Here is a 15,689-nt window from a genome sequence, read left to right on the forward strand (position 1 = left end):
CTTCTCCCCCACTACCCCATCATTGCGCTTTCTACCACCTCCATCATTGCTTTCCCACCACCTCTTCCATCATTGCCCTTTCCACCACCTCCATCATTGCCTTCTCCCCTGCCACCCCCATCATTGCCCATTCCATCACCTCCATCATTGCCTTCTCCCCACCACCCCCATCATTGCCCTGTACACCACTGCCATCAACGTCTTTTCCACCACCACTATCATTGCCTTCTCCACACCACCCCATCATTGCCCTTTCCACCACCTCCATCATTGCTTTCTCCCTGACCACACCCAACATTGCCCTTTCTACCACCCCCATCATTGCCTTCTTCCTCACCACCTCATCATTGTCCTTTCCACCACACCATCATTGCTTTCTCCCCACCACCTCATCATTGCCCTTTCAACCAGCTCCATCATTGCTTTCTCCCCCACTGCCCCTATCACTGCCCTCTCCATCGCCCAAATCATTGCCCTCTCCACCACCTACACACTCACACACAAACACAGACACACACACAGCACCACTCACCTCTCCATACGTTCCACGAAGCCACTCACAGACACACACACATGTACACACACACCTCTCTGCAGCCACACACACCTCTCCGCAGCCACACACACCTCTCCGCACGTTCCCTGCAGCTTCCTCTCTCTTAAATAGACACGCGCTGAATGCTGACGTCATCCAGCTGTGCTGCTCTGTCAGACAGGAAGCACAGGCAGGAAGCAGATGACGGATCCTTGCAAATCCGCTCTGCTGCCATTTTCTCCAGTAGGCAGCGGAGCTGCAGGGATCGCTCCCTTCCCGCCGCACATGAGGGCAATCTTGGGGCCGGATAAACAGGCCAGATTGCCCTCAGTGTTAGCCACCGGCTGCACATGCGGTATGTCCGCCCCTGCACTCACACTACATTACATACACATATACACACATTTCATAATAAAAACTATATATGGCAGGGCTTCTTTAAATTGATATTTTTCTACAGCTCACTAATGATGTTATAAATATCCAAATGGCCCTTGGCAGAAAAAAAGGTTCCCCAACCCTGGTTTAGACTTAGGTAACCAAAAGAGGTCAAATGGGAGACTATATATTAGAGAAATCCTACAAAGAATTACTCCCATACAAAACAAATAGGCATACGGTAGTGACAGTATAATATCAATGCATGATATAGCATAGCACTACCACCTAGTGGTTATTGGAGGTATATGTGTCACTGCGAATACATGCATGTGCAGGTGCATCTCACAAAATTAGAATATCATCAAAAAGTTAATTTATTTCAGTTCTTCAATACAAAAAGTGAAACTCATATATTAGACGGACTCATTACAAACATAGTGATGTATTTCAAGTGTTTATTTCTGTTTATGTTGATGATTATGGCTTACAGCCAATGAAAACTCAAACGTCATTATCTCAGTAAATTAGAATACTTTATAGCACCAGCTTGAAAAAATGATTTTAAAATCCGAAATGTTGGCCTACTGAATTGTATGTTCAGTAAATGCACTCAATACTTGGTCGGGGCTCCTTTGGCATCAATTACTTCATCAATGCGGTGTGGCATGGAGGCGATCAGCCTGTGGACTGGTGAGGTATTATGGAAGTCCAGGTTGCTTTGATATCAGCTCGTCTGCATTGTAGGGTCTGGTGTCTCTCATCTTCCTCTTGACAATACCCCATAGATTATCTATGGGGTTAAGGTCAGGCGAGTTTGCTGCCAACCAAGCACAGTGATACTGTTGTTTTTAAACCAGGTATTGGTACTTTGGCAGTGTGGACAGGTGCCAAGTCCTGCTGTAGAATGAAATTTCCATCTCCAAAAAGCTTGTCGTCAGAGGGAAGCATGAAGTGCTCTACAATTTCCTGGTAGAAGGCTGTGCTGACTTTGGCCTTGATAAAACACAGTGGACCTAAACCAGCAGATGACATGGCTCCCGAAACCATCACTGATTGTGGAAACTTCACACTAGACCTTAAGCAGCTTGGATCGTGTATCTCTCTACTCTTCCTCCAAACTCTGAGACCTTGATTTCCAAGGTCTAGGGTGAAGTTTCCACAATCAGGGATGGTTTCGGGAGCCATGTCATCTGCTGGTGTAGGTCCACTGTGTTTTATCAAAACCAAAGGCGCAGCCGTCTACCAGGACATTTTAGAGGACTTCATGCTTCCCTCTGCCGACAAGCTTTTTGGAGATGAAAATTTCATTCTCCAGCAGGACTTGGCACCTGTCCACACTGCCAAAAGTATCAATACCTGGTTTAAAAACAACAGTATCACTGTGCTTTATTGGCCAGCAAATCGCCTACCTTAATCCCATAGAGAATCTATGGGATATTGTCAAGAAGATGATAGACACGAGACCCAACCATGCAGATGAGCTGAAGGCTGCAATCAAAGCAACCTGGGCCTCCATAACACCTCAGCAGTGCCACAGGCTGATCACCTCCATGCCACACCGTATTGATGCAGTAATTGATGCAAAAGGAGTCCCGACCAAGTATTGAGTATATTTACTGAACATACATTGCAGTAGGCCAACATTTTGGATTTTAAAATCATTTTTCAAGCTGGTATTATAAAGTGATCTTATTTACTTAGATAATGACTTTTGGGTTTTCATTGGCTGTAAGTCATAATTATCAACATTAACAGAATTAGATCACTCTGTTTGTAATGACTATATATAATGTATAATTTTGTATTGAAAAACTGAAATAAATTAACTTTTTGATGATATTCTAAATTTGTGAGAAGCACCTGTAACTGTCAGTTTGTGGCATAGTGCCAAAAATGTCATGCCAGCTATGATGCTAGTGTAGTTGTGGCCAAATGTTTTGACACTGACACATTTTGTTTTTCACACAGTTTGCTGCTTCAATGTTTTTCAATCTCTTAGTCGGGTGTTTCTATGGTTACTGAAGTACAATTGTCAGTATTTCATACATTTCTAAACTTTTATTGACAAATACATTAAGTTTATGCAAAGACTCAGTATTGACCCTTATTTTTCAAAAATTCTTCAGTTCGCATTGGCAGCTGGATATCAGCTCCTGGGCCAAATCCTGACTGATGACAGCTCATTCTTGTCTAATCAGTTCTTAGAATTTATCAAAATTTCTGTATTTGTTTGGCATCTGCTTTTTGGAGGATTTTCCACAGGTTCTCAATGGGTTTAAGCATTGGGGAGTTTCCTAGGTGTGAACACAAAATTTAAATATTTTGTTCACACAGGCACTTAGTTATAAACATTGCTTTTTGTTCATCACCCCTATATGGATGAAAAGCCCCCACACATGAATGGCCTCAGGATGCTTTACTGTTGGCTTGGCACAGGACTCGTGGTAGTGCTCACCTTTTCTTCTCATGATCATTCTTCTAGATGTCCTAAACAGTCTGAAGTGACTGTATCATAAAAATGAACTTTACCAGAGTTTCTCTGCAGTCAGCCCTTGTGTTTCCTGTAGATTGTCCATCTGTCCTTGATGATTTTCTTTGCTGCCTTTCTCAACAATAGGCCAGCCTCTAAAAGCCTTTGTCTTACTTTATGTGCAGCTACACTGATACCTGCCTGCTGCCATTCCTGAGCAAGCTCTGCACTGGTGTTGCTAACCTGAGTTACCATTTCAAAAATTACAGACAGCCCTTTTTTACTGACAATTTTGAAAACCACAATGAATCATAAAGATTCTTAGTGTTATGTGTGTATACATTAGAAGAATTTTTATTGACCTGTAAAATAATTATAATTACAAACGCAACAATTTCCAAAAGCTCCTCCATAATGATCAAATTGCTGATTTTTCATTATTCTCAAAAGATAATTTAATCTATAATAAAAAGATAAATTACATATAAGAAAAATTATGTCTACATAAAGTAGTACAACTAGTCTTGAAAAAATAAGACCTGAGTCAGCGACACCTATATACTAATACTAAACTGCAAAGAGGAAAGGTTATAATTCAATTTTGGTGTGAAATATAAGACAGCAATTTATGCTGTTTAACTACTTTAAAAACATTTTTTCCAGACATTGAAAGGTAAATGCATGTAATGATCACACAGTTAGGACACCATCGCCCTCCTTCATAATCTCTCTAACATCGCTGTACCTGAATCTGGAATCCTAGATGTTCCAAACAGGCATCAAAGTTGACAATTGCTGAGAATTTGTGAACCTGAGAATTTCCAGTCCAATAGTTTCTCCTCTGCTCTAGATTTGTGTAATTCAATGATCAGGAGCTGTGAAAAGTCAGATAATTGTCTGTCCCCTCCTGTCTGTCATTTTCCGAATCCCTTACATTTAGAGAAGCAGCCAAGCAGTCAACCTAAAATATTTTTTTATGGAATGTAACAATTTAGCTGTGGTATTACCTTGTATATGCCCATTAAGGTCATAAGCTACAGAGAGAGGAATTCTGTGCTACGGCACTGACAGAGACCTTCACATTACAAGAAGAGGTCACAGTTATGAGGTTTGAAAAACTTTTTTGCACAGATCACCACATTATATTACTCAAACTTGTCCCAATAAAACAAAAAGTTGCTTAGTTGCCCAATAAAAGAGCCATCCAAAAATCTTTCAATGTGTCAGTCATAGAGGGTATGCAACATGTAACGCTGCGGCCGGTTACTGCTTTGTCCTATACTGTTGATGACTTGAAGAGAAGCCTGGTCGTGGAGATGGTGAGGTGTTACTTTTCTTCTAGTGGACAGAAGTTGTGGTCCTGATGAGAAGTCGTGGGAGTCTGTGAAGACGTGTCGGTCTCCAACTTCTCTTCAGACCTCGAGGGCTTGAAGAAGAGGGGGCGTAAGGGGGGGGTACTGTAAAGCTGCTGCCAGCACCCCTGCATGGTGACACCAGTTTACTCACCGCTCCAGCCCCGCAAAGTGGTCCCCGGCATTCTACTGCATCCCAATCTGACAGTGTGTACGTTAGCCAGCAGTATGCCTTTTACGCGCGTGCCCACGCTTCCCTGTTTTTAAAGGGGTAGCATGCACATTATGCTAAATGTTCTCAGCTTGTGGCTGAGAGGCATTTAGCATAAGTTGTACACCTGCAAGATGACTCCCAACCAATAGCTGGGAAACCTCTTGTATAAAAAAAATCCCCTCTCCCCCCTAGGGAGTCGCCATGCAACGTAGTGAACGATTTATTAGTAAGGTATGCTGCTAGTGAGTTTTGAGGTTCCCTGGTCCCGGTGTGGCCACAGCCTGAATATTATCCCCTGGTCCTGCTGTGGCCCACCTCTTTCCTCATCCCCTGATCCTGGAGCAGCCAGACATGAACCTCATCCCCTGGTCCCGGAGCGGCCAGTGCCTGAACCTAGTCCTCTGGCCCCAGAGCGGCAAGTATCTGAACCTTGTTCACTGGTCCCGCAACGGACAGCCCTATACCCAAAGACTCTTGGTCACAGTGCAGCCAGTGCATGAATACTATTCTCCAGTCCATGGGTGGCCTAACCCTGTTCCTGAATCCTATGCCGGCGTGTCTGAACTAAGCCCTAAAGTAGTGTCAGCGTACCTGACCCCTGGGGGCAGCAGTTGCAGTACCTGGCTCTGCCCAGTAGTACCTGGTGGCTACCAGCGGCACAAGCCTGACCTCATCACTAGGGGCTCCAGTGAACACCAAGGTAGCCTTTTAGTTAGGCACCTTCCTGGGTAGGACCGTTCTTGTGGCACAGTGAGTCCACGAATCCCCATGCACCACGGCTGAGCGTAACAATCTGCTCGGCACAGCCATGATTTTAACATACTAAATAATAAAAATAAGCTATAATAGGTTTCCTGGGCATCTTAACATGCAACGAGCATGGGACTTGTGCAGAACATCATGGGATGAAGACATATCCCAGAGTAACAGTTGTGTATTGATTTCCCTGTGCTGATTAGATAGGGAATGAAAATAGAACATGTGGAACGAATAATTAGTTTATAAGAAACAATGTATATTAAATTCTCTGTGCTTGTTAGGTAATTATTGAACATGGAATCAGTGCAGATTATAGTGGAATAAACATATCCCATAAAACTGATGTATGCTGCATTTCCGGTGCCTGATATGTACACCTTCGACCTAGGACAGCTGACAGAATCCCACGGCTTTCAATATCATCTCTATGTTGATGACACACAGATCTACCTCTTGGGACCCAAATCACCTCCTTACTAACCAGAATCCCACAATGTCTGTCATCCTTCATCTCTGCTCGATTTCTAAAAGTTAACATTGGACAAAACAGAATTCATCATCTTTCCCCAATCTCACTCAATACCTCTAACAGACATATCCATCAAAGTCCATGGCTGCTCACTCTCCCCAGTCCCGCAAGCTTACTGTCTCGGGGTAACCCTCAACTATGTTCTCTCATTCAAACCACATATCCAAGCCCTTTCCACCTCCTGCCAACTCTAACTAAATAATATTCCACGGATCCGCACATTCCTTAATCAAGAATCTGCAAAAACACTAGTGCATGCCCTCATCATCTCCCACCTCCTCTACTAATGCAACCTCCTGCTCTGTGGCCTCCCTTCTAACACTCTTGCATCCATCCATTCTATCCAAAGCTCTGTTGCCTAACTAATCCACTGGTCCCCCCGCTATTCCCTGTCCTGTTTTCTCTGCCAATACTTTCTCTGGCTCCCCATTGCCCAGAGACTCTAGCTCAAAATCTTAACTATGACATACAAAGCCATCCACAACCTGTCTCAATACATCTGTGACCTAGTCTCCCAATACATACCTAAACAGAACCTTTGATCCTCAAAAGATTTCCTTCTCTACTTCCCTTTTATCTCCTCTTCCCACAATCGCATACTAGATATCTCCTGAGCATACCCCCTACTCTGGAACTCTACATCAACATATCAGACTCTCACCTACAGTAGAAAACTTCAAAAGGAAACTTAAGAACCACCTCTTCCAACAGGCCTACAACCTGCAGTAACCATCGTTCCACCATAGTGCTGCACAACCAGCTCTGCCCTCACCTACTGTATTCTCACCCATCACTTGTAGAGTGTGAGCCCTCGCGGGCAGGGTCCTCTCTCCTCCTGTACCAGTCGCTGACTTATATTGTACAGGATTATTGTACTTTTTTATTAATAAATTATCAAAATGTCCAAACAATTAAAATAATGGCGCTTCAAATAACTAAGGTACACCTATTCCAGTTACATAATAATAATAATCTTTATTTATATAGCGCCAACATATTCCGCAGCGCTTTACAGTTTAACAGTTTCAAACACAACAGTCATAAGTAACAACGTTAACAATACAATAATTAAAGCGAAATAAGAGGACCCTGCTCGTGAGAGCTTACAATTTACAATGAGATGGGGGAGATACAAAGCACAGGTGTGTATTTACAATGATGGTCCAGCCATCTTCAGGGGGTGGGGGATAGGTGGAGATAGTGAATGGGCTACACACACACAAATATAAAATGAGTTTGAGTGAACGTGGTAGGCCGCTCTGAACAAATGTGTTTTGAGGGAGCGCCTAAAACTGTGCAAATTGTGGATGGTCCTAATATCTTGGGGCAGAGCATTCCAGAGGATTGGCGCAGCACGGGAGAAGTCTTGGAGTCGGGAGTGGGAGGTGCGGATTAGTGCAGAGGTTAGTCGGAAGTCATTTGCTGAGCGCAGAGGTTGGTTAGGCCGATAGGCAGAAATGAGGGAGGAGATGTAAGGGGGTGCCGCACTGTGGAGAGCTTTGTGGGTGAGAACAAGTACTTTGAATTGTATCCTGCAATGAATGGGCAGCCAGTGTAACGACTGGCGAAGAGCGGACGCGTCCGAGTAACAATTATATGTGCTTAACAAGAAAGATGAAGAGATCCATTGGGATATTAAAAACAAATCTTTATTATGAATATAAAAGTCCATAAACTAAAACAGGAAATGCCTCAAAAAGGGACGCTGAAAATTCTGATAAGAATGGTATATTAATTTGCAGACACTACCTTAGGGGCATGAAGTATGTGCTGTTAATAGAAATATGAAAACAGTCAAGTGACTCCACAAAAATGGTAGGCTAATACAAATGACAAATTTAGAATTACCCTGAGCTCATAATTCTATACACACAGTAATCACGAATTAAAAGTAAAACAAATGACCTTGTCATCAAAAGGTTGGAGAAAGAAATATCCCAATAGCAGTATACTCTGACACCAGTTAAAGTGCAATGAAGTGTGAGCCAAAGTACTGGGTGAATCTGTGACCCACTAATAACCATCGGCAAGACTGGTTGTGAGAGATAAACTAGCTTTTTAAGAGTTTACAATGACACTCTTTGCCCAGTATAAGTAGATGTAAGGTAACGATATCTACAAGGTTAATAGCCACAGTTAAATACTAAACTGTGTAATAACACTTAGAAATACAAATGTATAAGGAATGCAAATTATGACACTTTCCATATGTAAACTAAAGTGGAAATGTTATAAATTGAGGTACCACTTAAGTAAAAAAATGGGTATTTACTTCCTGGCTATTAAGACAGGGTAACCAAACAATAGCAGGATAAGTGTCCCTTTGCCCCGAAGTGTGTTTTGCCACTTTATTCTTCCGGGACTTGCCCCAACGCGCGTTTTGCCACTTTCTTCTTCCGGGATCATGCGGATTCCATGTTTTTTTATCAATTCTGAATAAAGTCTGACATTTTTATACTTCATGGGATGGGAGCGCATAGCTTTCCTTCTTCTGATGAATATTGGCTGTGCTTCACCAGCAGGACTATCACCCTCCACACAGACTGGAACCAAGACAATTGGACTGCACAGTGTGATGAGCGCTCATCTTTTTCTTAGTCCATAATCTGGTTGACACATATGTAAGTGTGAATCTAACCTAACAAATGATTCACAGATTCAAAACACGTTACAATTTTTTTTCTATGCACTCTATTTTTCAGTGACCACAATGGATCTAAATCTTTTTAACATGATGAATTAAAAGAAGTTAGAAGTTATTTTTCTTTATTCATGGGCGAGTGCAGGATTTTTCAATGAAACATTTTGGATTATGCATACCAGGGTGGCTATCTATTGGCAGCAATTACATTTGTTCCCCAATACTTTTATTTGGTGGGGTGAAACACCCGCAGTAGCCACACAGGATGACCAGCATAAAGACCAACCCTGCACCAAAGGTAAATGCACCACACATTAATTTTCACATTCATCGGGATCGGTGGAAGCGCTGCATGCGCGAAACAGCTGTCATCCTGTGGTCAACATGATCTCCTTGTCCATTTCGCATATGTCTTAATAAAGTCTTATCTGTTTTATCGGGCTTGGTGAGTGCAAACCATTTTTTTCTTTTTCTCTGGATTACATCAAATGTAACCAACACCCGTACTCTAACCACCAAAGGAAGCCTGCTACGCTAGCCACACTACTAGAACCCACTGGCGGCAGCATCAGAGATGGAAAGAACATTGGCTGTAAGGTAAGATTGACTCCATACTTCTTCTGTTCCTACAGAAGTGGAAGCCATATTTTAACATAATATATGTTTTTGTTTTTTACACTTGCCAGTTTGGCGTAGTGCTAAGAAAAACCTTCAATTCTATCACGCCAAGGGAATTTCATTCCAGCAGCACAGCCTGTTTTAAATGCGTTTCATCCACCTTGATCATATTTTAACATAATACATATTAATCTTATTTAGACACAAACAGGAAGTATGAGTGTAGAAAAAATAACTAATAAATAAAAATATTTTATTCATAAATTCAGAACGTGCACTTTTCCCTTATAAAAATTGACACATTTTGCTCATTTTACTTTTTTTTTTATTGTAAAACAAGAACATGTAAGCCAGATACATATAAACTGTTACCTGTTCAAAAAAAATGAGACAATACATTTCACACATTGCAATAAGTGAACAATTACCGTATACATAATCTCTTTAGACTTTATTTAAAGATGTTTTTCTGCCTCATGCTCATGTGTGACCAGTAATATGCTGTGACATGTGACCATTAATAAAACATTACAAAGAGACTGAACAGCATTTCTGAACAGAATAAAGCAAGTGTGAACAGGTATGAATGCACAATAAAAAAAAAAAAAGACAAGTGCCCATAGGACGACACTGTGTGGTATAATAGGGAGTGGGTCGCGAGATGTTGGTCGCCTAATGGAGTTGTGAATGTATCATCTCAAATCAATGTTCGTGTTAAAATCAGCTGCTGCAGTCCACCAGCGGGATGAAGGATCCTCCATCTTCACACTTCTGGATATGGATTAGAGGATAGGCAATTGAAAATGAACTCGCTGCTGTGAGGGATGAGCGGTAGTTTCATTTGAAAAGTACCTGGTTAGAGCCAGAAACGCATAATAATACTACTTGAGTCTACATGGAGTGTGGAACCTCTCATCCCTTACAGCAGTGCTCTCATTTCTAAAGCCTATCTTCCAATCCATAGCCACATGACTGCACAATATACAAATAAAAGCATACAGCAGCAGTCTGTAAGGGCGAAGAAGTACGCAAACACTGAACATATGAAATTGTATCTGCATTGCTTCTATATAGAATATACGGTAACTATAAAAATGAGAGCACTTGGCACAAAAATGGGTCAATTCATAAGAGTCCATCAGCCAAGATAAGTGTTTTATATTTATTATTAAAACACCATCATTGGGCACAGTCACTGTGTCATGGTCACCAGAGAGTGAGGAACAGAAGAAGGTATTTAAAGCAAATCTGTCACTCGATTCATGCTGACCAAACCACAGGTAGTATGACTCACGGCGTGGTTGCACAATTGCAGCGAGGTATATTTTTCTGAAATTCTCAGAGAAACCATCGTTTGAAGAACCAGCCATGGACTATGGGGAGAGACCTGACTCACTCTACTTGATTGACAGTTCTCTCCCATTTGTGTACATAGTGAGAGGCTGGTTGGTCACCTGGAGTGGTCCAGGAGAAGATTGCTGGGGACCATAGACAGAGATGTGACAAGTCCAGCATTGCCTTCAGGCGGATTCTGCTGCACGGCTCCAGGTGACTGACGGGTCTCTCCCTATATACACATATGGGAGAAATCTGTTAATCAACTGGAGAGACATGGAGAGTAAAGGCCCCGTCTCACATAGCGATTTACCAACGATCACGACCAGCGATACGACCTGGCCGTGATCGTTGGTAAGTCGCTGTGTGGTCGCTGGGGAGCTGTCACACAGACAGCTCTCTCCAGCGACCAACGATCAGGGGAACGACTTCGGCATCGTTGAAACTGTCTTCAACGATGCCGAAGTCCCCCTGCAGCACCCGGGTAACCAGGGTAAACATCGGGTTACTAAGCGCAGGGCCGCGCTTAGTAACCCGATGTTTACCCTGGTTACCAAAAAAACCAAACAGTACATACTCACCATCTGATGTCCGTCAGGTCCCTTGCCGTCTGCTTCCTGCTCTGACTGAGTGCCGCCGTACAGTGAGAGCAGAGTGCAGCGGTGACGTCACTGCTGTGCGGTGCTCTCACTGTACGGCGGCACTCAGTCAGAGCAGGAAGCGGACGGCAAGGGACCTGACGGACATCAGATGGTGAGTATGTACTGTTTGTTTTTTTTGGTAACCAGGGTAAACATCGGGTTACTAAGCGCGGCCCTGCGCTTAGTAACCCGATGTTTACCCTGGTTACCAGTGAAGACATCGCTGGATCGGTGTCACACACACCGATTCAGCGATGTCAGCGGGACCTCAACGACCAAAAAAAGGTCCAGGCCATTCCGACACGACCAGCGATCTCGCAGCAGGGGCCTGATCGCTGGTACGTGTCACACATAGCGAGATCGCTACTGAGGTCGCTGTTGCGTCACAAAACTAGTGACTCAGCAGCGATCTCGCTAGCGATCTCGCTATGTGTGACGGGGCCTTAACTGTCTGGAGGCAGCACCTAACCAGCCTAGTCTCTGTCTAAAGTTCTCCTGGCTGGCTTCTTTACAAACTATGTTTTCTCTTAAAATTTGGAGCATTTCAGAGAAAAAAATGTACCTGCTACAATCGTGCAGTCAGGCTTTGATTCGGGCTGCCTACAATTTGGGAAGTATGAATCGAGTGACAAGGTTTCCGATCAGAATAAGACAAGTTTTTTTTTGTGTTTTTTTTTTTAATTGTAAGCTAAATCTTTGGCAATCCTGTTATGAAATAAAGGCACGGATGGTCTGAAGATTTTAGATACATAAATCTGTGAATATTATTTAGGTCACATCAAAGTGCCAACTACAAAATAAATCTAAAATAAAGAATAGTTATAGCAGACAGAGGGTTCAATTTGGTTACTTATGTAATCTAGCATTTATTTATTTCAACCCATATTAATGAAAATACTATTGTAATTCTGCTGTTTATTGTTTTTCCATATTTTGCTCGGTTCTGCTACGGCAGACATTTTTACAGTAGTGACAGCAGGAAGTGAGGCCATCTCAGGTGTCATTTTTTTTTAATTCGCTTCTCTACCAGTGGAGGAAACCTGTTATTTTGTTAATGTTGGTACATTCTGACAAAATGACAGTTCTTGGAAAGCAAATGAAAGAACAGCACCCAAGATTGCTGCATTTCCTGCCTTATAGGTTATCCTTGTAACTTCCTTATTTCCTAAACACATGGTCAATACTACATTTTAGGATCTTCTATAGATCTAGTTACAGTAATCCCGCTCTAAACAGGTGAGCAACAATACTACAGGGAATAATGTATCACTGACTAAGGAAGAAGAAGAAATCTGTAAGGCTGCGGAATGCCCCTAAGGAAATTTCTGATTAGCACATATAATGTAGCTTACATATTAATCTTAGAACCAAACAAGTCTTGAATGCAGCAAGTATAAAGAAGCACATGAAGTATTCCTTATTAAGTAGGAAGAATCTCCGATCAGCCAGTGACTGCTTTTTCTTATGGCGTTGGTCCATGGATTATGGACGGAAGACCAACATGCTGGCCACTAATGTTCTATTATTATAACATGATTTACTGTGCTCCTGTAATAGAAGTCTTTTGAAATAAGGCACAATGACAGACTAAAGTTTAATAAGGCTGAAGTGCCCACTTTCTAGAATCCTACGATTTAACGTAAACTTAAGGAGTAAAGTTTTTCCTTGTGTAAAAAAACAGGTCTATACAAAGCAGACTTTTAGGCCGTGCAATGGTCTTTTTGGAATTTAACCCCTTAGTGAAAGAGCCATATTTTAAAAATCTGACCAGTGTCACTTTATATGATAACTCTGGAACGCATCAACAAATTCCAGTGATTTTGAGAATGTTTTTTCGTGACACATTATACTTTATGACAATGGTAAATTTAGGTTGATATGTTTTGTGTTTATTTAAAAAAAATCAGAAATTTGACAAAAATGTTAAAAACCTAGCAGTTTTCAAACTTTGAATGATTATTCCTTTAATCCAGATAGTCATGCCATAGCAAAACATTAATAAATAATATTTCCCTCATGCCTGCTTTACATCAGCACCATTTGTAAAATGTTATTTTATTTTCATAGCATTTTAGGAGGTTTAAAAATGTAGCAGTAATTTTTCATTTTTTCATGTAAATTTACAAAATAATTTTTTTAGGGACCTATCCAGGTTTGAAGTGACTTTAGGGGTCCTATATATTGAAAAAAAAACAAAAGTGACATGATTGTAAAAACAGCACCCCCTGGACATATTGCTGTCATATAGTTAATTAACCCTTCAGGTGATTTTCAGGAATTAATGCAAAGTGACATGACAGAATTAAAAAGTTGATTTTTACCACCTAAATGTCGCTGCCTTTTGAACAGGCCACTATAGCAGAGTGGCAGACTCTAAGGCGCTATTTGGTCATGAGCTGCCATGGCAAACATCAGGACCACATAATCGTGAGCTCAGGGTGCCGATGGGGATAAAGAGGGAGAAGCCACACTCTTAAACATTTATACGATATAGTCATTATTGACAGCAGCATCTAAGGGGTTAAACAGATATGGACGGTGCCAACACCGATTGTGGCTGATGCAGCAAGTTGTCAGCTATAGCGTACAGCCGACAGATGCTGGATTGTCTCCTGTATGGGGAGGCTATTCTCAAATATCTCAGGTCAGTTAAAAGACGTATTGATGGTCATTAAGGGGTTAAAGATGCAAATAGCCTCTTCAGAGGAGGAGGAGAGGATTTCTTGTGCCAGCAATTCGATGCAGCAATACTAAAAGTCAATATTGTATTGACACTTTAACAAACCTTGCCACGTGACCCAAGATAATAGGCCAAACCGGAAACTCCCCTTGTTTCAGGGTCTTTGCCCCCTCATTAGAGAAAAACGTAGAATAGCCAATCTGCCTGGGTGAGGGTCGCTGACAGGGGATTGAAGGGGTAAGGTTCCTCCTTGTGAAGGGCACCCACTTACAGACAATGCAATGTTTCTCTGGGAATTTAAATATGCAAATTGCCTCTTCAGAGAGTAAGGGTACTGTCACACTCTGCAACTTTCCAACGATCACGACCAGCGATACGACCTGGCTGTGATCGTTGGAAAGTCGTTGTGTGGTCGCTGGAGAGCTGTCACACAGACCGCTCTCCAGCGACCAACGATGCCGAGGTCCCCGGGTAACCAGGGTAAACATCGGGTTCCTTTTAACATGAAGCAATTTTGACATTATATCCTGTTTTTGTCACACACAATGTGAAATATGGCTGTTATTTATTCACAACCACAAACTATAATACAAGGAGGGTCATGTTGCCATTCATCTACATGGGCAGCAGGCAGCCGGTTCGTGGCATACAGTTATATATCCAGCTCCCCGCTCAGCGAGTCGTAACTTTTCACTAGGATCCGTAACCTCTCTGATGGCCAGTGTACAGATGTGATGCTACCATGGGTGTTTAAACAGGAGGATTTTTTTTTATTTTGTACATTTTTAGAAATAGATCCTTTGGTAAGAACCAAGAGTTTTTGTTTTCAGCTAGAACATAATAGAATGCATATATGTTTTACTACATAAAAATATCAAAGTTAAGAAAACAACTATATAATACCCATTAAAGAAATAAAAATATAAAAACAAAACTATGGTTTCAAAATTTTGCATTTTTTTTTTTTTTTTTGGTAAATTTGGCTGACACAAAAATAGAAAACGACAGATCAAAATAATATAAGCTGCCATACATGATATTGACTGATGATGGCTCAATAGGTTCAGACGTTCTCATCATGTAGAAATGTGGCAGCAGCTGAATTCATATTCTTATCTTCACCAAGGAAATCACACAGACATACGTACACACACTGGAGTTCCTGAGTGGAAATCTTGGCAATTTGATATTTCTAGATCCCAAGCTGCTCCTTCATCTTCTCATACACTACATAGCTGATACTGACTGCAGGAAGCACTTTCAAGAAATTTGGAGCGATTCCTCTGTACAGACCTAGAAACCCTTCCTTAGCTACTATCTTGCGGAAGAGGCCTCCCATGCTTAGCTGAGGAGCACCCTCTATGGAAGCTGAAAAAGAACCAAGAAAAAGTTAAGAACCGCCACCAGTCATGTTATCATTACCAGTAGATTGCTGTAGCGGTAGCAAGACTTTAATAGGGATGGGCAATTTAAAAAAAAATAAAATCTTGATCTTTTTCTTTCAAAGTTAACAACGAATTGTGATTTTAAACTT

At 41.7% G+C, this 15,689-nt stretch overlaps 1 protein-coding gene across 1 annotated transcript in view; it reads right to left on the reverse strand.

The window, feature by feature from the left end:
- Positions 1–14,904: 14,904 nt before the first annotated feature.
- SLC25A24 (solute carrier family 25 member 24) overlaps positions 14,905–15,689 on the reverse strand; it is a 47,271-nt gene continuing 46,486 nt past the window's right edge. Inside the window, exon 10 of the mRNA XM_077276078.1 lies at positions 14,905–15,523. Coding sequence (XP_077132193.1) covers positions 15,348–15,523 — 176 coding nt within the window. The 3' untranslated portion in view covers positions 14,905–15,347. The remainder of the gene's footprint in view (positions 15,524–15,689) is intronic.

Source organism: Ranitomeya variabilis, chromosome 8 (genome assembly GCF_051348905.1).
Source record: "Ranitomeya variabilis isolate aRanVar5 chromosome 8, aRanVar5.hap1, whole genome shotgun sequence".
Classification (NCBI taxonomy): Eukaryota; Metazoa; Chordata; class Amphibia; order Anura; family Dendrobatidae; genus Ranitomeya; species Ranitomeya variabilis.